The following is a 20749-nucleotide window of genomic DNA, read 5'->3' on the forward strand; positions in this document are numbered from 1 at the left end:
TGTCTCATGTATGAAATCACACTTTACACCTTTCATTTCAATTCCCTTTTCCGAATATCGCTTTTCCCTCTTCTGTCTCGAGCTGCTACCTCGTCTTGATGTACTATAGTTGTCTTAGTTTCTAAGTTATTCGTTATAATATAAAATAGATTCCATTATACATGTCGAGCCACCTGAGTTACTACAACCAAAAAAAAAAGACTACAGCTGGTGTTCTCCGCAGGACAGCTTGTATCTGGTTTATCCTTTTTGCCTCAGAATAAGATATAATGCTGTCGGTAGGATCTTCATTCTCTCCTCGTCTCATTTGCTCGTCCAACTTCGCATACTAGCGAGTGAGATGCCTTTTTTAGTGGTTGAAGCCAACTGATTGAGAACGATGCCGAGTGGGTCATAGAGTTCCTTTGTAACAGAGCAGACAACCATACCTGATCGAGCCCACTCTTCCGTCATCCCACCAATCAGACAAGGGCATCCTACCCCATCCCAATTAAAAGGCACTATAACATGGTCGGGTGTGGTAGCTGCAATCTGTACTAGAAATGTCCGACATAGGGTTCCTTTTACCCTGCATGGACAATAAATTGGATTTAAAATAAAAATAAAAATAAAAAACAGAGCAGACTAAGTAGGAATATTGCTATTGTGAAACTGTCTCAGTGGACTCGAGAATATGACCTTGTTGTTTTGCTCAAGTGTGGTCGTCGCACAATCATTGTCTTTGGGACATATCAGGTATCACAATATTTACAATATCTAAAGGCAGCAATGGATATCCGATGGGATGGCACAATTACTGCGGACCAGCCTAGCGCTATTGCAGGTGGTGAGATGATCTCCGGAAACATGAGGTTGCTTCTGGCCGGCGAACACTTTCGGAAAATGCGCAAGCATATATTCATCTCACACGTCAGTTTGGACATCGTCAACCGGTCCAACCAATGCCTTTCAACCGCAGTCAGCTCGACATCACAAGGCTCTCGTCGCGTGCTACCCAAATCGCTTGGTATCTCTTTGCCATCGTACGAGGTCGACCATTCTACAACGGAACAATAAGCGTACCGTAGATTGATAGCAGCCCAATTTCGTGAAGCACTAACCCATGAGATTTATCCGACCAAACGACCTAAGCCTGTGAGATGGAGGACTAAGTCTACGTGCAAGAGATCGGTGATATGTGTGTCGAGAGGATTGTGCACCGAAGTCAGGTTTCATGACAGATGAATCTCGGCCAGCAGCCACGAAGCTGAGCGCTGAGCTCATAGGCGTATGCGGAATGCGTCGAGTGCTTCTTGTTAGCAAGTGATGAGCGAGGGAGGGCATGTTGAGCTAGCGGGCTAGGTTTGCGTGCTGTTCCTGGTCCTGTGCCTGGTCCCAGTCATGATATGTACTAGATATTCCAAGCCGAATAGGTGACAATCGGATAGTCAAGTGATACGCAGAGGGCAACACTGATCACAATGGCTGACCACCGTGTTGGAGGCTGGAATGGAGGCTGAGACGTTTCTTGAACATCGGTGATGTGACGGTAGAAGCTCTAGAGGTCGGCACAAGACTCCTCATGGCTGGTGACTCGCACTCGTGCTATCCCTGTTCTTTCTGACCAAGCGTCGATAACACCGCTCTCTTTGCAACGCGCACCATTTCACTTGGATCGTGTCGTCCCCAGCGACGTTGGGATGAAGCAACAGGAAGCAGCGCCAGGCCGAAACAACTAGGAAAATGATTGGCGTGAAGGTGCTTGAGGGGGTAATGAGGAGCGTGTGAAAAATAAACCACTTTAGGTGCTGCTCACTCTGCTCGTTCCAGCACTCCTTCTCTTCCGGAAAACTTGGTGACTCCTTTGAAGATGGCCTCTTACTGGCAATATGTTCATCCCTGTTCTCTTCTCTCAAAGCATGATCTCATACAACTACGTCAAGCTGCTCTGCTCCGAGCTTCAAGCTTCATGTTCCTTTCCAACGCATGTATTCCTCATGTTTCGACTCATCGTCTTCGTGAACCTCTGAACGCACGCTATACCTGAAGCAAACATCAAGCTCCTGAGTCGAGCCTTCCGTCTGGCTTTCTGGTGCACCACGCACAGTATCTGTGTCAATTTTTGAGTGATTCACGCTTCCTCACGTATGTCCTCTGTCTGGTAAAGCTTGCTGTGCAAATCCAGCATGTCGGGAGATGACGATGGATGGCTAGACCTCTGACAGCCACTGCATGTCTTCATCAACAATGATCATCTAATTGGAATCGTAGCAATCATGCCCACAAGAACACAGTATCATGTGATCGCCGACACCGCCGTACACGAGATAGCTCGTATATATACAACGGACTCTTACGTGCGAGGTCGGCCACCTACCTATATATCGCCTTCTTGCATCCTGCCCTCAAAGACCTCAACCACGGTGGTGTGCACCGCACGGGCGAGCGCGTGTCAATTTCTCCATAGAGATTTGGGATCACATGTCAGCACTCTATGTCCGCGCACGAGCGTTCGCAGCCAAGGGACTTGATACACTCAACCTGAATTTCTATCGACTTCATCTCCTGTACTTGTGAGTCCTTTGGTCTTTCTACAATATCTCCATATGATGAAGAGACAACTATCAATAAGCACGATCGCCCCGTTTATCCTCGCTGCTGTAGCATATGCATGCAATGGCATGTTTCCCGCGTCATATCTCGATTTACTATTCTGCTGTGTCAGTGCCATGACGGGTACTGGGCTTGCAACGCTAGATTTGAGCTCCCTGACAGCGTGGCAGCAGGCTGTACTTGTGATTCTTGAGATCATTGGCAGCCCGGTATGTTCTAACATCTTGTCACACCTTGACAAATAAGACATTCAAATAAACTGTACATCATCATAGGTCACCATATCGTTCATCGTTGTATACGTGCGCCGACGGTACTTTCAAAGACATCTCCACTGGATTGTGGAGTCCGAGTTCGAGCGTACGAAGACTCGGGACATCCTCCGTGACGCGCAGAGCGACAGCGCCCCAAAACGCAATGCACAGTTCAAGCCCTCCATGATTCGTCGTGTGGATACACTACCCAAACCGATATCATCATCGATGGATATGAATGCAATGTTCCTCGACTTCTCATCCTCGATCCCAGAGCATCATATTGCCGGCCAGACATTTGGCCACAGTGATCAGGTGCAGCAACGTGTTAACCTTGCACCTCGGCGAGGTGCGATGTGTTCTCACCCTTTGTTTTTCGATCCACTTCTGGCTTCATATCCTTATTGACGCCACTTCAGAACTCACTCGCCGCACAACAATCGAAGTCATTGATCCAAATCACAACCAAGACGATGAATTTGGCGGGTTCAGAAATCCGTTAGAGCTCATCGCTCGCCTCTTCCGCAGACTGTTCCCTAACATACAGAAAAAACTCAAACGCTCAATGACGATGCCAACCGAGTCGAAGTTAGTGCCAGACGATACCAATGTGGATCTTCAGGGCGATCGTCCAGTGTCATATTTCTCATTCAATGCCAGAGTGCGCAAGAACTCAGTGTTTTATGGGCTTTCCGACAGCGACTGCGAGGAACTAGGTGGAGTCGAGTACAGAGCGCTGACTGCTTTATTGTGGATCGTGCCCTTGGTGAGCGATTTCTATGTTATATAGATGTATGGGAACTAATCGAATCTGTGGCACAGTACGCTGTTGGTTCACTTGGGACCGCGTTTGTAGTCACTGCACCATATATGTCACTAGCAAGATGGAAGGATAATTTCCAGCCACCTCAGCAGCATCGTGTGATCAATCCAGTGTGGTGAGAGTCATTCATGACATTCACCATATTTCGCTTATATTTGCCTTGTAGGTACTCAATCTTCGAAGTCATTGGCGCTTGGGCCAACACAGGCCTGTCCCTGGTTGACCAGGGTCTAATTCCGTTCCAGACCGCATATCCCATGTTGATATTCCTCATCTGGGTGGTGATCGCTGGAAACACTGGATACGTGAGGCGGCTATAGTTTTAACCGTTTGACCTTGTGCTGATCATGATATGACAGCCTGTTCTGTAAGTTGAATGTGATAATGATCGCACGGATTTACTATGGGCTGACCCTGCGCTTGAATGGCGCGGTGCAGCTTACGATTTCAGATGTATGGCTTGTGCAAAAATTCTTCTGCCCCCTTGCTCTGACCGTCTATGATAGATGGGGAATATTCAAATCCGTTCCGAAGACTTCACAGATGCGCGAGACACTTCAGTTTCTCCTCGATCACCCCCGACGATGTTTCATCTACCTCTTCCCATCGCGCCAAACCTGGTTCCTTCTCATCATGCTGATTTTCCTCAAGTGAGTGCTCCTAAATATTCTGCATTGCCAGCTGTAAGTTGACTCCTGGATCAAGTTTGACGGATTGGTTCCTGTTTTTGGTGCTGGATATTGGAAATGCGACTGTGGAAGCTATCCCGGTTGGCACGAGACTGATCGTGGCCGCCGTACAAGCCGTTGCTGTGCGTCTTGCAGGGTTCCAATCTGTCCCAATTGCGGTCTTGGCTCCTGCAGTCAAGTACGCATCCACCGTCTTCGTTTAAAAACGAGAATCCTGACCGTCCCTTCGTAGAGTGCTCTACGTCGTGATGATGTACGTTTCGGCATACCCTGTGGCCATGTGGTAATCATATAGCAGTTGTACTTCAGGGTAGTACGCTGATTTCCCCATAGCGTGCGTTCAACCAACGTGTACGAAGAACGATCACTGGGCGTGTCTGAAACGGTGATTGGAGACGATGGGGATATAGAGGATGAAGCGAACTATCCTCAGACAGACTCGCGTGTGGCAATCTGGGGCCGATACCTTGGGCGTCATGTCAAGCGGCAGCTAGCGTTCGGTGAGTTATCTGTTGCATGCTCATGAAGTCATGATTCAATTGGGAACTGCTTCAGACATGTGGTGGCTTGCGCTTGCACTTTTCTTGATATGCATCATCGAGGTAAATCCCACTGATCTCACTCCAAGCTCAATTTCTTTACATTCGCGCAATTCCCAGAAGAACCAGCTGAGCGATTCTGCTAACGAATCGTGGTTCAATCTGTTCTCTATGAGTAAGTTTTTCTTTTTCTCTTTTTTATTTTTGCATAATTTGATATGGTGTTCAACTCGCGTTGTGATTTCCTAGTCTTCGAGATAGTGTCTGCATATGCAACAGTAGGTCTAAGCTTAGGCATACCCACGGTAAGCATGCGTTGAGTAACTCTACCATACATTTCATCTGTAATTGTCCTTATACAGGCGAACTTCTCTCTCTCTGGCGCAATGCACGCTCTTTCCAAGCTCATCCTTTGCGCTGTCATGATCCGTGGACGCCACCGTGGGCTTCCAGTCGCACTCGATCGTGCGATTATGCTTCCAAAAGAATTTCTGGATATGGCTAGTGAGAAGGCATTGCAGATGAAACGGAGACAAGTCGGACAATCAAGAGACCGAAACGCACGTAGGCGGCGCTTAAGTGCATAGTTGACGATGATAATACACCTCTGGAATGTACGGGCATGTGCGCATTTAACTGACTGGCGAGTTGCCTTGTTTATATTCTCAGGATGAAGTGCTTTACGGTAAGTCATGTGAAGCCTGTCCGTTGTTCTATGTGCTGACCGCAGTCGCCGCAGACCACTGATGTACCACACGTAGAACTCGCCTGAGCGATAAGAAATGAGAGAATTAGGCACGCATCACTTTTCCTGGAATCTTGGGCTCTCAGGGAGTCTCAGGGTCACGTACCGTGGAGTGCTGGGGCTATATCACCTTTGTAACTCTCAAATCTGCTTTTCTATCCAGTATGTCTCGAAATTTACCTGCCATAGAGATTTTGAAAATGTTCCTCGCTGTGGTGGTCGCTGCTACGCTGTACTACACATGGCGACAGCCAACCTCCTAGTTGAACCTTCCTCCTGGTCCCCCTGGCCATTAGCTGTGGGGCAACGAGATTCCCGGGAAATTGTACATGCAACACTAGCTACTCGACACAATCAAAATTCTCCCCGATGGTGCTTTTGTGAAATTGTCTCTGGACTCAGAAATATGGCCCCGTTGTTTCGCTCAAGCGTGGTTGTTGCACAATCATTGTCTTTGGGACATATCAGGTATCACAATATTTACAACATCTTAAGGCAGCAATGGATATTTTAGATAGGGGATGGCGCAATTACTGCAGACCCTCGTGCTATTGCAGGTGAGACGATGTCCAGAAATATGAGGCTGCTTTCTGTAGGGGTCGACCATTCTTCATCGGAATAATAAGCGCACCGTAGATTGATCACAACCCAGTTTCATGGAGCACTGACCAGTGAGATTTATCCGAGACCGAACAACCCAAGCCTATGAGACGGAGGGCTAAGTATGTGTGCAAGAGATCGGCGACAAGTGCTTCGAGAGGATCGTGCACCGAAGTCAGGTTTCATGACAGATGAATCTCAGCCAGCAGCCACGAAGCTGAGCGCCGAGCTCATAGACGTACGCGAAATGTGTCGAGCGCTTCTCGTTAGCAAGTGGTGAGCGAGGGAGGCATGTTGAACTGACGGGCTAGGTTTGCATGCTGTTCCTGATCCTGGTCCTGGTCCCAGTCGTGATATATACTAGATATTCCAAGCCGAATAGGTGACAATCGGATAGTCAAGTGATACGCAGAGGGCAACACTGATAACAATGGCTGACCACCGTGTTGGAGGCTGGAACGGAGGCTGAGACGTTTCTTGAACATCGGTGATGTGACGGTAGAAGCTCTAGAGGTCGGCACAAGACTCCTTATGGCTGCTGTATCAGCAGGTGATGTGCGCCTGACAAGGCTTCAGTACATGTCAATCGCTGCGCTGGCTCCAGTGCATGATAGTGTGTTGTGGTTTTGTGACATGGCTCTGAAATCCTGGCCGGAGAATTCTCTACCTCGGTATAATCTAGGCATGCCCAGTGATCATGAGGTGTGTCTGACTGCGCAGAGTTCAGCCGCCAGTCTGCGTTGAATGGACATACATGAAGAGAGGTCGCTAGCATGGTCGAAGAAGAGGAAAAGGGTGAGGAGAATATCGAGCTCAAGGAGGATTATCCGGACTCGCACGTCACAACGTCGGACAGCTACCTGTAGCGGCCTAGCTTATCTTCATTCATGAACCGCATGCCCTGAGGATGCAGAGTGGAGGTTGGCTCATACATGATGGTGTTGATCGAAGATGTGTGGTAACTCGCGCTCGCGTTGTTCTTGTGGTGTACCGTCAAGGTGAGCCTCTACGCTACTACCCCTCTGAGGATTAATGTCATTTGGCTTCGATCGTGCCGTTCTCCAACATCGATCCAGCGATCTCCATAATGACCCATGATTCGCCCTGTTTTCCATGAGTAAGTCATGTCACATATTTGCCTGTCAGATGTGGAGCGGACTGCTCACCGCGTGTTCTTGCTGCTGCTGTCTCTCCATCGTCGTAACCGCATCCGCGTATTTGAGTGTCGACCTGTGCTTGAGTATCATCACGGAGACTTGGTGTTACCAGCCTTCTTCTTTCACACCTTGAACTCCAGCCCTGCCGCAGAAAGACTCCCACTTACTGTCGCGATGCGTCTCTGATCATATGTGCCGTCATGTCCGAGGGCGCTATTTCGGGCTTCCAGTTCCCGTCGATCGCACAATCACGCCCCCAGGGAGTGTTATGATAAGACGCAGTAAATGAAACGGCGCCAGGCCGCTAAGGATGCGCATGGGCAGCACTCGGGTGTTCACGATGGTAGTGCTAATGCATATGCATCGTTGAGATCTATCTAGACGGGGGTAATGCTTCAATGATCTGCAGTTTTTCTCCTATGTTTTATTGCTGCTAGTAATGATTGTGACCAACACTGACCATTACTACTTTGCTAAGCTGCTTGTAGTAGAGCAAAAAAACATTCAACGTACTGGCTTGCAAGCAGCCTTGAGGGCCCCTACTACACTTTCATGAGTGACTCCACTTTATGTTGCACACTTGGCCTTCGATGATCGCGTACTGGCCCGCCTCGGCGTTGTGATAGTAGGTTGAGAGACGTCGAGGATGTGTCTATGGAGGTCTAGTATGGCTTGGCGGCCTCATCAGGAGTTCAATTAATTTCTTCCATAGGCAGCGTGTGAATATGGAGTAATTTAACCAGCACTCCATTTGTCAACATTTTGGTCTTTCGTTCTCGTTCCAGCACTGCAGACGACCTGCTCCTCGTTCAAAATTTTCAATACATCCTTTGAAGATGGCCGACTGTTGTCGGTGCACGCACATATTCTCTTCCAGTCTGATTTTTTGTTGTTGTGTCTCATTATTAGGCTCTGTACATCGTCGGATGCCCCTCTTCAATACATGCCCTCCTCATGTTCGAGTCGTCATCTTTGCAGTGGAATCCTGTGGAACCTCTCCAACACACTAATCCCTGTTGCTGTGCTATACTTTAATCGACAGTCAACCGCCGGAGTCGAACCTTCCTTCTGGCCCTCCAATGCATAATGCACAACATCCGAGTTAGTCTTTTGAGCTATGTCCGCTCATATCCTCTGCTGTGTAGATCCTACAGTATGGCGGTAAATGGAGGCGCTTGGATGGCCTCCTGCAGGCTTCTCGCCAGATATGTGTGGGTGCAGAATATATATAACCTTATTCCCGCTTTGCGACATCCCTCCAACCACGGTAGTCTACACTGCCAACATAAGTCGTTCTCTTCGCGAGCATTCAGAATCATCTATGTCGACACTCTACATCCGCGCGCGCGTGTTGGCGGCTAAAGGATTCGACAGTCTTCACCTCAATTTCTATCGACTTCATCTCTTGCACTTGTGAGTACTTTGGTCCTTCTGCGACGCCTCCGTGTAGATGTTGAAATGACCTACCAATGAGCACGATTATACCGCTATTTTTCGCCACTATAGCCTATGCTTTCAATGGCGAGTTCCCTGCCTCATACAGCAATTTACTATTCTGCTGTGTCAGCGCCATGACGGGCACCGGGCTTATGACGTTGGATCTGAGTTCCCTGACGGTATGGCAGCAGGTTATACTTATGATTCTTGAGATCATCGGCAGTCCGGTATGTTCAAGAATTGCGCTATGCCTCCAAGAATATTAACTCTATGTTTACGCCACAGGTCACCGTGGCCTTACTCGTTGTATACGTGCGCCGACGGTACTTTCAGCGACATCTCCACTGGATTGTGGAATCCGAGTTCGAGCGTACGAAGACTCGAGATATTCTTCGAGCTGCGCAGAGCACCACCACCTCAAAGCGAAATGTGCAGTTCAAATCATCCATGATTCGCCGCGTGGATACACTACCCAAACCGATATCGTCGTCGATGGATATGACTCCAACTCTCCTCACAATTCCTTCTTCGATCCCAACAACGTGTGAAAAGAATTCCGTTGGTCAGACGTTTGGCTGCACTGATCAGGTGCAAGTACAACGACACACTGACCTTGCACCTCGGCGAGGTGCGTTGCATCCTTACCTTCTTTACGAAACGAATTCTGGCTCTATTGACTCGCCTTTAGAACTCACTCGTCACACGACGATTGAAATTGTTGATCCCAATCATTCTCAGGACGACGAATTTGGCGGATTTGGAAATGTTCTAGACCCCTTCGCTAGCCTCTTCCACGACTTCTTTCCTAACATACAGAGAAAACTCAAACGATCAATGACGATGCCAATTGAGTCGAAGTTGGTGCCAGACTGTACCGACACAGACATTCCGGGTACTCGTTCCGTCTCATATTTTTCATTTAACGTCAAAGTGCGCAAAAATTCAGCGTTCTACGGGCTGTCGGACCATGACTGTGAGGAGTTGGGCGGAGTCGAGTACAGAGCATTGACTGCACTGCTGTGGATCGTACCCGCGGTGATTGAAAACTTTATCTATATGCGTTTATGTCGACTTATCAACTTCCGTGACATAGTACGCTGTTGGTACCCTTGGGACTGCATTTGTGGTCACCGCACCATACATGTCACTTGCAAGATGGAGGAGCAATTTCCAGCCACCTCGGCAACATCGTGTGATCAATCCAGTGTGGTGAGCATATCCCATGATATTGACTCTTTACCGCTTATACTGCTTTCTAGGTACTCAATTTTCGAAGTCATCGGCGCCTGGGCCAACACAGGCATGTCTCTAGTTGATCAGAGTCTTATTCCTTTCCAGACTGCGTACCCCATGTTGATTTTTCTCATCTGGGTGGTGATCGCTGGAAACCCTGGATATGTGAGGCGGCTCCATTTCTGATAGTCAAATCTTGTGCTCACCATGATATGACAGCCTGTACTGTGAGTTGGAATGGCTGCCAATGTACTCTGGGCTGATTCTATACTTGGGCGGCATGGTGCAGCCTACGATTTCAGATGTACGCCTTGCTCAGAAAGTCCTCTGTCCCTTGACACTCACCCTCTGTAATAGATGGGGAATTTTCAAATGCGTCCCAAAAACCTCACAGATGCGTGAGACACTTCAATTCCTGCTTGATCACCCCCGACGATGTTTCATCTACCTCTTCCCGTCGCGCCAAACCTGGTTCCTCCTCACCGTACTCATTCTTTTCAAGTGAGCTTCCCAATACACTATGCATCATCATCTGCGTGTTGACTCCCCGATCAAGTTTAACGGATTGGCTCTTGTTTTTGGTGCTGGATATTGGAAATGCAACTGTCGAAGCTATACCGGTTGGCACCAGACTCCTCGTGGCAGCTGTGCAATCTGTTGCTGTCCGTTTTGCAGGGTTCCAATCCGTTTCAATTGCCGTCTTGGCTCCTGCGGTCAAGTACATATACCCACATTTGATTGCTGGTGAAGCCCAAAAATCCTGATAAACTCCCTGCAGGGTTCTCTACCTCGTCATGATGTACATTTCCGTGTACCCTGTGGCCATGTGGTAATTTCCCATCCGTACGACGTCAGGGCATCACACTGACTCCTTAATAGCGTGCGCTCAACAAACGTGTACGAAGAGCGATCGTTAGGAGTGTCTGAAATAGAAGTTGGAAACGTTGGGGACATTGAGGATGAGGCGAACTATCCTGAGACGGACTCGCGTGTAGCGATATGGGGCAGATACCTTGGACGTCATGTCAAACGGCAGCTGGCATTCGGTGAGTTATGTGTTACATGCTTCCTCATCAAGGTGATGATCAGTAATCTGCTCCAGATATGTGGTGGCTCGCACTTGCACTCTTCCTAATATGCGTCATCGAGGTGAATCCGGCCTTTTTCACATGGAATTGGATTCACTCATATCCACGCAATTTCCAGAAAAAGCAGCTGAGCGATCCCGCCAACGAATCATGGTTCAACCTGTTCTGTATGAGTAAGTGATCCTGTATGTACCTTATTGATTGGATGTGAAGCTCGACTCGCGTCGTCCTATTCCAGTCTTTGAAGTAGTGTCCGCATACACGACTGTAGGCTTAAGCATAGGTATACCCACAGTAAGCCCGCATAAAATGACCTTCCCATACATTCTGTCTGTAACTGCTCCTTTACAGGCGAACTTCTCTCTCTCAGGTGCAATGCACACTCTTTCCAAGCTCATCCTTTGTGCTGTCATGATCCGCGGACGGCATCGTGGGCTTCCAGTCGCGCTTGATCGTGCGATCATGCTTCCGAAGGAATTCCTGGAATTGGCTAGTGAGAAGGCATTGCAGATGAAACGGAAACAAGTCGGTCAACTTTGGGATGAGAATGCACACCAGCGGCGTTTAAGTGCATGATCAATGCTGACAGCATCCCCGTTGGATAGACTGGCTTATTTATGGATTGTTTTGTTTAATCGGTATGAGATACCCTCCTCTCCGGTAAGTTATATGAAGCCCGTCCGTTGTTCTATGTGCTGACCGCTGTCATCGCAGAACATTGATGTACCGCTGCTCGTGAATACTTGATCTTCTGTGGGGAACTCACCTGAGCGATAAGGAGTGGAAGAATGAGGGCCGTATCACTTTTCCTTGAATCTCGGGCTCTCAGGGTCACGTACTGTCAAATGCTAAACGCTATATCACCTCCGTCACTCTGAACCCCACTTTCCCAGCCCACTATGCCCCGAGCTTTACCTGCTGTAGAGTTATTACAGATCTGCATCGCGGTGGCCGTCGCTGCCATGTTGTACCTCAAGTGGCGACAGCCGACCTCTCAGTTGAATCTTCCCCCTGGCCCCCCTGGCCATTGGCTGTGGGGCAACGAGATTCCTGAAAAATTGTGGGTGGATCGCCTGAGTAGAGCTCTCCGATCACGACTGACAATGTGTACATCCTTGAAGTGCTTTCTTGCAATTCGCTCAGTGGACTAAGGAGTATGGCCCCATGTTTTCGCTCAGGCGCGGTCGTCGCACGATCATTGTTCTTGGGACATACCAGGTACAAATCGAGTCTGTCACAGGATGATCACTATGTTCATTAATATCTGAAGGCAGCAATGGATATACTGGAGAAGGATGGCGCAATTACTGCAGATCGGCCTCGCGCTATTGCAGGTGGCGAGATGATTTCTGGAAACATGAGGCTGCTTCTCGTAAGGGCTGGCGAACACTTCCGGAAGTTGCGCAAGCATGTATTCATCTTTCATATTGTGAAATTCCTTGTTCATTTGGTGGCTTTAGGGCTCTCCACACTCACTTGCAACCCAAAGTTGCGGTAACCTACGGACCATTGCAGATGTTTAACGCTAGGGTCCTCCTGCGCGATATTCTCGATGACCCCGAAAATCATCACGAACATGCTAGACGGTCTGTCCCAAATTCAGAAGTCCGTAACTTTTGTTTACCTGACGGTTGCTTCCAGATATTCGGCGTCTCTGATTCTTTCCCTCACATATGGTAAACCCTCTCCTAGCAAAAGACTGGACCCTGACATTGCCTTGGTCAACCAATGCCTACATCGTATGGGCCAATCGCTGCGTCCGGGAGCTCACCTTGTCGAGGATCTGCCTTGGCTCAAATATATCCCCTTCTATGGTTCAAAATTAAGGGAGTATCACAGAGAAGAGTTGGCCTTGTTCCGAAAACAGCTACAGGCTGTTCGAGATGAGATGGTAAGCTGTTTTGTATGTGTCATGGCTATGTCTTGTTTTTCTCATGTATGCCACATTTTTTCGCTAGGCTGAAGGGAAGGCTTCACCGTCTTTTGCTAGATATTTACTGGAAGAACAACAAGAGATTGGTCTTTCTGATGATGAATTGGCGTACCTCGCCGGCTCTATGTTTGGTGCAGGCTCTGAGACGGTATATTAATTGCCTAAATTTTCCTCTAATAAGCTGATCTTCCACACAGTCTGCGTCAGCAATTAGTATCGTTATCATGGCTGCGGCACTGCACCCTGAAGCTCAAGCAAGGGTACAAAAAGAACTTGATGGTATTGTTGGCTTTGACAGATGTGCATCCTCAAGCCTTAATCATCTTTCGCGCGCTGACTTTATTTTATCTGATGAACACAGTGCCGTCCTTTAGCGATGTCGACTCTCTCCCACAGGTCCATGCATTCTTCTTGGAATCCTTCCGATGGAGACCCGGGACAGGTGGAGGCATTCAACGTAGGGCAACTGAAGATATAATCTATGTTCGTCATATGTCGTTCGAATGAGAGGGAATGACCTCTGACGCATTCATTCGCTAGGGAGGCTATCGTATCCCTGCTGGCGCCACGCTGATAGGGAACCATTGGTATATCTGACTTCTTTCAGTTGTGGCTCATCCATAACATATTCGAATACCTATGAAGGTCCATCGGCCGTGACCCCGAAGTCTTCCCTGATGGTGATACATTTAATCCCCAGCGATGGATAGACGAGGACGGTAGAGTCAAGGAAGAGCCCAAGTTCTCGAATTTCGGTTTCGGTAGGCGGTACGTCGACGCTTTATCCACCGCTGACCTTGACTCAAGATATTGCTCACCAAGAATCTGCCCTGGGATGCCTGTGGCCTTGAGGTCTGCTACTCACGAACATTCAACAAAATTCGCCGCTGATGCATCTTCATCTCCCAGGTCCCTCTTTATCAATACTGCGCTCCTGCTCTGGTCGTTCAAGATCACCGAAGACCCGACACGGCCCATTGATACGCTCGCATTGAAGGAGGGCATCATTACAGTCCCTCTGCCTTTCGCGGCGCATTTCGAACCCCGGCATGTCAACCTGCGTGAACTGATCGACGCAGACGATTTGGGGCTCGCAACTCTTATTGCACCTGATAGGGAATTGTAGAAGGGTGCTCTCGGAGATGACTGTTGATCGTTCTGTTGCATGAATGCGTTCGATCTGTTGTTGTTTGGTGTTCGCTTTTGTATTGGGAGATCCCGAGGCTTCGATCCCGAGGCTTGGAAAGAGCAATCGATTCATCGCCCCGCTTTGAACATGAAATCGAAATCGAGTCCAAATCATTCACGTCCCGATATGACATGATTTTGCAATCTCCGTATACACACTATGGTCTACACAAGGGAGCGGGGTTTCGAATACATCCAGGATCCGGAGATGAATCCTACCCTATCCGGAGGAAGCAAGACCTGTGAATACCCGTTGGGATATGACATGGTGATTGCCCGGAAGAATGTATTCCGAGTGTTTGCGAGAGGCCGTAGACAGAGAGCAAGAGAATCGATTTTGAGAGACGTCTCATGGCGACAATGAAAACGTGCGAAATGGAGTCTTACCAGCCTGCTCTTGTAGGCTCACAGAACTATCGTCAATTCCCTCTCTGCGTATGTTTTCTCTTTGTATTCTCTTCAATCCACTTGACGACATGGGGGTATGATCATTTGTAGAGCGTCTGACAAGGAGAACGCGGAAACAGCGCCTGCAATATGGAAGCATCACTTCACTCACATTTGAACAGATCCCAAGGCCGGAGGGGCATGTTCAGCCGCCGATCGAGTTATATAAAATTAGGATTGGGCAGAAACTAGCTGTCTAGTAGAACATGACCTCGATCTACTGCGGCGCACCAACCTCGGGAAGGTGAGCACCTAGGTTGTCTGGGAGAGCCAGCGAAGGGTCGATATCTTTGACCATCTTGCCACCGAACATGACAGCCCCCTCGCGCGCACGGAAATCAGCAATCCGCTTCTCAACCTCCGGACGGAAGTGCCGCATCAAGCCCTGGATGGGCCACGCGGCAGCGTCACCCAATGCACAGATCGTGCGTCCTTCGACTTGTTTCCTGTATATGGACATTATAATTAGTATAGGAAGAAAAAAACAGGAGACAGGGACCCACGTCAGCTCCAAAAGCATGTCGATCTCGCGCTGGTGTCCACGGCCCTCGACAAAACGATCCATCATGTTCATCATCCATGTGGTGCCTTCTCGGCATGGCGTGCACTGGCCACACGACTCGTGTTTGTAGAACTGCAAGCAGATGTCAGAATGAGCCGGCAAGATGATAACCGAGAACACACACCTGCGAGAAGCGAGCAATGGCGGCAATGATGTCTGTGGATTTGTCCATGACGATGACGGCGCCCGTGCCCAGGCCGGATTGGGCATCCTTGAGGGAGTCATAATCCATACTATGGTAATTCGGTAAGAATGAAGCAGAAAGGACAGAACACAGACACTAACAGGACTTCCTCGCACTTGTCGATGGGCAAGACAGGGACGGAACTACCACCGGGAATGATCCCAAGCAAGTTATTCCACCCACCGCGAATGCCGCCGCAGTGCTTCTCGATGAGCTCCTTCAGCGGGATACTCATCTCCTCCTCGACGACGCATGGGTTGTTCACATGGCCGCTGATACAGAACAGTTTGGTGCCCTGATTTCGCTCCCGTCCAAAGGACGCGAACCAGCTCCCACCTCTCCTGCAGATTGTCGGCGCGACAGCTACCGTCTCCACATTTGCAACGGTCGTCGGACAGCCGAAGAGACCGACATCAGCCGGGAACGGCGGTTTTAAACGAGGCTTGCCCTGCTTTCCCTCAATGCTCTCAATCAACGCCGTCTCCTCTCCACAGATGTACGCGCCCGCGCCGCGATGGAGGTACACATCGAAGCCGTACCCGCTCCCACACGCGTCCTTGCCGAGGAAGCCCGACTTGTACGCCTCATTGATCGCCTGCTGGACATGCGCGGCTTCCTGGTAGAACTCGCCACGGATGTAGATGTAGGCCGCCGTCGCGTTCATGCCGCGACCGGCGATGAGGCAGCCCTCAATGAGTTTGTGAGGGTCGCCCCGGAGGATCTCGCGGTCTTTGCAAGTTCCAGGTTCGCCTTCATCGGCGTTGACAACGAGGTAGCGAGGTCTGTAGTGAAGGTACGTGAGTGGGAGTCAAAACAAATGGGGGAAACGAGGAGGGATATTGATTGAATGCCCCTGTCTCGGAAGATAATCATGCTGCCAGCTGATGCATGGCAGCTTTCATACGATGTTTTCATGAACACTGATGACATCCATGTATCACTTCCTCCGGCTTGGCGATCATCGTTCGAAGTAGGGTTTGAGACTATGGGAAGGGTTGCGACGCTCACCGCTTGTCGTTCTCCCAGCCCGGCTTGTTCATAAAACTCCACTTAAGACCACTTGGGAACCCAGCCCCACCACGACCTCTCAACCCAGAGTCTTTGATGGTTTGAATGATCCACGAGTCGCCCTTATTGAGAATATCTTTCGTGCGATGCCAATCACCACGAGACTGTATGGTAGAAAACATGGCATCATCTCAAAAGTCAACGATATGAGCAAGGTGAAGACATACCATGGCGCCCTTAATACCGTGGTCATGCCGACAATATACATTGGTGAAAATTCGATCTTGGTCTTTCAAACCGCCATACCGTCGTACAGGTGGATCCTGAACGGTAGCAAACGACCGACGAGCGGCCAGAGGGAGTTGGCGCGAACTGCCTGTCGCAGAAAGTCAGCGTTAATAGACGAGAACAATATAAAAATGTCGCGCACGGGCCGCCCTTGAAGCTTTTAGCATCGTTTCGAACGACGAGGAAGAGGTTGGAGGGCAGCGTCGACGTCGGGCCCACCGTTCGCTAATCATCCCGGCAATTTCCGATACGCCCGCAGCCAATCGCCGAGTTTTGTTTCCACATGAAGAGATTTTCTGTATTTCTTCACGTTCCCCTTGTTTGTATTGTAAAGAACAGACTAGCGCGAGCTACAGATAGCCCCACGGGAGCGAAGCTCCATAATATAGTCGATTTTCAGACTTTCATTTGATACTGCTGCTCGTACAGGTTGTACTACACCTGCTCACGACCTTCACAACCCCCACTGAGGAGCTTCAGCTCATAGAAACACTGGGCCAAAAACGACGACGCTGACTCAGGTATCAATCCACAAGAACAACACTGTCAAGCACAGAGAACCCAGTCGCGACCCCACCCTCATCCACACCCTCACTCTTCGTCCGAACCAACCATCCAACAGCCTTCTCCTCGTTGACTTTCCCATTCCCAAAAAGCGACCACCCAAAAATTCCAAGCTCGCTCACGACATCCGATTGAACAATCCCATGCCCACCGCTTCCCGCCTGCACGAGATACCCCCCGACACCACGCGGAGGACGAATCAACTTCATTGCGATCCACGCCCCGCGCTCGCGCTCCGGAAGGGAATCAAGAAACGCAGGAATCGCGCTTTTGTACACGTTGTTCCCTCCGCCTTCGCGCTGAGGCTTGAGCACGAGCTGGCTGGCCTGTTCGCGCGCGCGATCGACCCCGGATCGCGTCGCGTCTGAATCGAGGCCCCACATTTCCATCCAGGTCGCGCGAATGTCCTCGAGGCCCTCGTCGGCGTGTAGGAAGCGCTCCAGCACGCCTGGATGAGTGAGGACCTCTTGAACCTTCTTTCCGCCCGCGAGCTGGAGGGCGAGAGATGGGCACTGTATGGCGCGCGAGCGCTCGAGCAGTTGGCGGGTATCGTATGCGGCGGGGGTGGGATAGTCCGCCGGAGTGTAACCTGCACGGTAGTATACAGTCGAAATCTCGACAGAATCGGCGTTGTGCGTGACGATGAGCGCGCGTGTAGAGGGATGAAGGGTGGCGGTGGATGCGAGATCGGCGAAGGAGCGGCGGATGATGTGGATGGAATGCCTATGTTCAAAACCGGAGATCAAGAAACATGAAAACTTGACAGTCAAAGTGTACGCACTTCTCTAGGAGCTCGTATTCGAGTAACCTCTGATCAAATATGTTCCTCTCTCCTGGTTGTACCACGAATAGGATATGGGCACTATGCATAGAGGTCAACAACAGACAATGTACGCGGGAATATCTCGTTTACGATTCTACATCATATGCCTTGTGTGCTGCCGCGAGGCCAGAGACCAGTCCCGCGACTGTATCATTGAAGGGAAGATTGACAGATTTCAGGAGCGGCGACGCGTTGAAGTAATTTGTCGAAGCCAGCAGGTATCTGCGCGAATATCATAAGAGAGGGCCTCCAATAAATGGATCAGAAATACGTACTTATGCAACAGCGAGACCTGTTGCGAGAGCGCGCCAAAAGAGGACGAGATGGTATTAAACTCGACTTGCTTGAGCGATAGCGGGTCCGCCTCCGATGACTGATCCAAGAGGTAATCCGAGCGGAAGAGGCCGAGTTGGAGAGGCTTCACACAGAACGTGATGGACTATGGACGAGATCTAGGGAAGAGCAGTAACGGCGCACCTGCACAATCCCTTCGACTCTCAGCTGCTTCCAACGCCTCCATAACTCTCCGGTGAAGTCATCCACGCTTGCCACACCCCCTTCACCCATGATCTTGTCGAGGAATGCTTCATCCATCGCGATGCGGGAATATAGCACATTATATGTGCTCTGGAGACGGCTCACGAGATCGAAGTGCCGGCGAGGGATTGGAGTCGGTAACAGTGAAAACGGAGCATGTATCGCTGATGTTGGCGATGGAGGAGGGGGATTCGACGCAGAGTGGGGTGGGAGATAGAGGAGAGAATGGGATAGTGCATAGGTCGTCGCGAGCAAGGTGAGCTGCTCGACTTGTTCCGAGGTCAATTCGGGAGGCCAGGATGTAAACTTGCTCATAATGAAACCGGACGAATGATCTTCGATTCTTCAGGAAAACACGGAGCAGAGAGAAGTCAGATTCACCCCGTAGATAAATATAAATCTGAACGGATAAGTGCGCCATCATGAGCAAGCATGATGAGATATCATAACGGATGAGCTTACAAATTAAACGATCGACCTTTGCTGATACAGCGAGGAATATTTCGACTTTGGTGTTCTCTATGATATTGTCAAGATAAATGCCGATGAGTGCTTTTCGTTGTGAAGTTGTCTTTCGATCTCATGGTTTTACAGTCTTGCAGGAGCTTACTGGCTAGGAGAAGTACAGAGTTCCCACGCTGCTGGTGTTGCCACATGGTGGGTCCTTCCCTGCCCTCTCAACCTTCTCGCTGAAGTTAACTCATCTGCTCGTAACTGCAAATCCAACTATATTTTGGGTCAATTTACAGCCTTTCCCAGCTTTAGTGAGGCCGGATGACAAATTCTCTGCACCTTCCACATTTCCGCCACCTCCTGTGGCCTCAATGATGGTCCCATACAGCTACCGTCTCCGTGCTCAAAGGAGGATGTAGAATCTCCTCACGGTCTTGCTAGTGGCTAGAGTACGCTCGCTGAGTGAGCGCTGCGTGGCTGACAAAAGAGCCATATTTGACCAGGTCTGATCCGACTCATTCTCCCAATCTAACGTCGATGTCTTTGATTTTTTCTGTTTATCAAAGTCTTCATTACACGGGATCAAAGGGTATCAAGCTATCACCTTTGCAAGGGAGAAATTATTACTTATGAATCTAAACTCTGTCAAAGCCATCCCATCATACTGTCGTCCGTCCGTTCCTTTCCTTGTTTAACCTCATTCTGCTGACATTTTGTGTGCGCCGGGCAGGAAGTTAACACACCGGTAATGATCAAATGTTCCATCCATCGTGTTGTGAATGAGCACAGAACACCTCTCTGTGTCCATTATTCTACGAAATTGGTATAGCTCCCAATCACCCTTCCCACCGCCTTTCCTCGAAATCACCTCCCTATTAGGAGCAAATATCTGACCCTCTATACTGATCCACCTAATCATTTCCAGAGTCGTCACGATTATAGTGTGTGTAACTCTTGATTCTATTTTGAGAGACCATATTTGGCGGGTGGCATTCAAGACTTGGGGTTGCTTGAACTATATGTCTGCATGATCTTATCTAGCTTTTCGAATTCGTGTTGGGCGAAAAGCGTCGAACACCAGGCGACTTCTCTACACCCGCTTAGAGGTCGGCTTCGGTTATTCACAATCTTCCAAGGATGACTTACTGTGACGCCTTTGTTGATGATTGATCTTCTTGGACTATTTCATCATCGACATTAGCGGGGCATAGCTGAAAACAGGCGCAGGTTTAGCAACTATGGACAATACTTTCAATCCATTGCCCCAACGTATCCCATGTATCCGTCATAGAAGACAATCGATGCATGCAATCCCTTGAGTACTGCAGCACGTCTTGTTTCTAGACGGTACATCTGGACGTGCGGTGGTGGGACATGTACTATCGCAAGATTACTCACTCGATCAGGACTCGCTGATCGAATTTCGGCTTGTGTCTTCTTTCTTGTGTTCATCCAATTATGGTGAGTCAAGAAAACTTGATATTGTTTGGACGCTGAAGGGACGAGGAGGCCGTTCTCTCCACAAGCTGATCCTTCTTCAAAGTAGATGGTAGTTGCTAATACAGAGCAATGGCACGCTTGAGCACCCGTCCTCTGCTGGATACG

General features: G+C 49.4%; 6 protein-coding genes across 6 annotated transcripts; 3 read left to right on the forward strand and 3 right to left on the reverse strand.

Annotated features, from left to right (window-relative positions):
- Nucleotides 1–2460: 2460 nt before the first annotated feature.
- HETIRDRAFT_168845 (potassium transporter) lies at nucleotides 2461–5484 on the forward strand (the record flags this gene model as incomplete). The annotated part of the gene is made up of 15 exons (XM_009548455.1): nucleotides 2461–2552; nucleotides 2612–2801; nucleotides 2868–3195; nucleotides 3266–3612; nucleotides 3669–3784; nucleotides 3836–3974; nucleotides 4029–4036; nucleotides 4176–4319; nucleotides 4375–4536; nucleotides 4591–4611; nucleotides 4692–4858; nucleotides 4914–4960; nucleotides 5018–5072; nucleotides 5147–5202; nucleotides 5260–5484. The coding sequence occupies 15 exons, from the start codon at nucleotides 2461–2463 to the stop codon at nucleotides 5482–5484; spliced, it is 2097 nt and encodes a 698-aa protein (XP_009546750.1).
- Nucleotides 5485–7277: 1793 nt separating this feature from the next.
- Nucleotides 7278–7489, reverse strand: HETIRDRAFT_319002 (uncharacterized protein; the record flags this gene model as incomplete). The annotated part of the gene is made up of 2 exons (XM_009548456.1): nucleotides 7278–7346; nucleotides 7409–7489. 2 exons carry the CDS (start codon nucleotides 7487–7489, stop codon nucleotides 7278–7280), a joined length of 150 nt encoding a protein of 49 aa, XP_009546751.1.
- A 1379-nt stretch (nucleotides 7490–8868) lies between these two features.
- HETIRDRAFT_168843 (potassium transporter) lies at nucleotides 8869–11733 on the forward strand (the record flags this gene model as incomplete). Its single annotated transcript, XM_009548457.1, has 16 exons — nucleotides 8869–9063; nucleotides 9122–9464; nucleotides 9525–9728; nucleotides 9783–9871; nucleotides 9930–10045; nucleotides 10096–10234; nucleotides 10289–10296; nucleotides 10359–10373; nucleotides 10427–10570; nucleotides 10626–10787; nucleotides 10848–10898; nucleotides 10949–11115; nucleotides 11172–11218; nucleotides 11276–11330; nucleotides 11396–11451; nucleotides 11509–11733. The coding sequence occupies 16 exons, from the start codon at nucleotides 8869–8871 to the stop codon at nucleotides 11731–11733; spliced, it is 2016 nt and encodes a 671-aa protein (XP_009546752.1).
- Nucleotides 11734–12119: 386 nt separating this feature from the next.
- On the forward strand, nucleotides 12120–14293 carry cpm106 (cytochrome P450 monooxygenase 106; the record flags this gene model as incomplete). Its single annotated transcript, XM_009547572.1, has 12 exons — nucleotides 12120–12217; nucleotides 12279–12375; nucleotides 12428–12564; nucleotides 12618–12743; nucleotides 12799–13048; nucleotides 13116–13238; nucleotides 13288–13390; nucleotides 13452–13573; nucleotides 13631–13677; nucleotides 13736–13858; nucleotides 13913–13942; nucleotides 14000–14293. The coding sequence occupies 12 exons, from the start codon at nucleotides 12120–12122 to the stop codon at nucleotides 14214–14216; spliced, it is 1473 nt and encodes a 490-aa protein (XP_009545867.1). The 3' UTR covers nucleotides 14217–14293.
- A 587-nt stretch (nucleotides 14294–14880) lies between these two features.
- On the reverse strand, nucleotides 14881–16961 carry nuor (NADH:ubiquinone oxidoreductase). The gene is made up of 7 exons (XM_009547571.1): nucleotides 16910–16961; nucleotides 16707–16855; nucleotides 16480–16643; nucleotides 15573–16253; nucleotides 15412–15520; nucleotides 15229–15359; nucleotides 14881–15171 (listed from the first exon to the last, which is right to left on the reverse strand). Exons 1-7 carry the CDS (start codon nucleotides 16932–16934, stop codon nucleotides 14943–14945), a joined length of 1488 nt encoding a protein of 495 aa, XP_009545866.1. The 5' UTR covers nucleotides 16935–16961; the 3' UTR covers nucleotides 14881–14942.
- A 301-nt stretch (nucleotides 16962–17262) lies between these two features.
- GS1 (glutathione synthase) lies at nucleotides 17263–19006 on the reverse strand (the record flags this gene model as incomplete). The annotated part of the gene is made up of 5 exons (XM_009547570.1): nucleotides 17263–18054; nucleotides 18113–18193; nucleotides 18245–18376; nucleotides 18430–18572; nucleotides 18632–19006. The coding sequence occupies 5 exons, from the start codon at nucleotides 19004–19006 to the stop codon at nucleotides 17292–17294; spliced, it is 1494 nt and encodes a 497-aa protein (XP_009545865.1). The 3' UTR covers nucleotides 17263–17291.
- Nucleotides 19007–20749: the final 1743 nt, after the last annotated feature.

This window comes from Heterobasidion irregulare, assembly GCF_000320585.1.
Source record: "Heterobasidion irregulare TC 32-1 unplaced genomic scaffold scaffold_05, whole genome shotgun sequence".
In the NCBI taxonomy this organism is placed as follows: Eukaryota; Fungi; Basidiomycota; class Agaricomycetes; order Russulales; family Bondarzewiaceae; genus Heterobasidion; species Heterobasidion irregulare.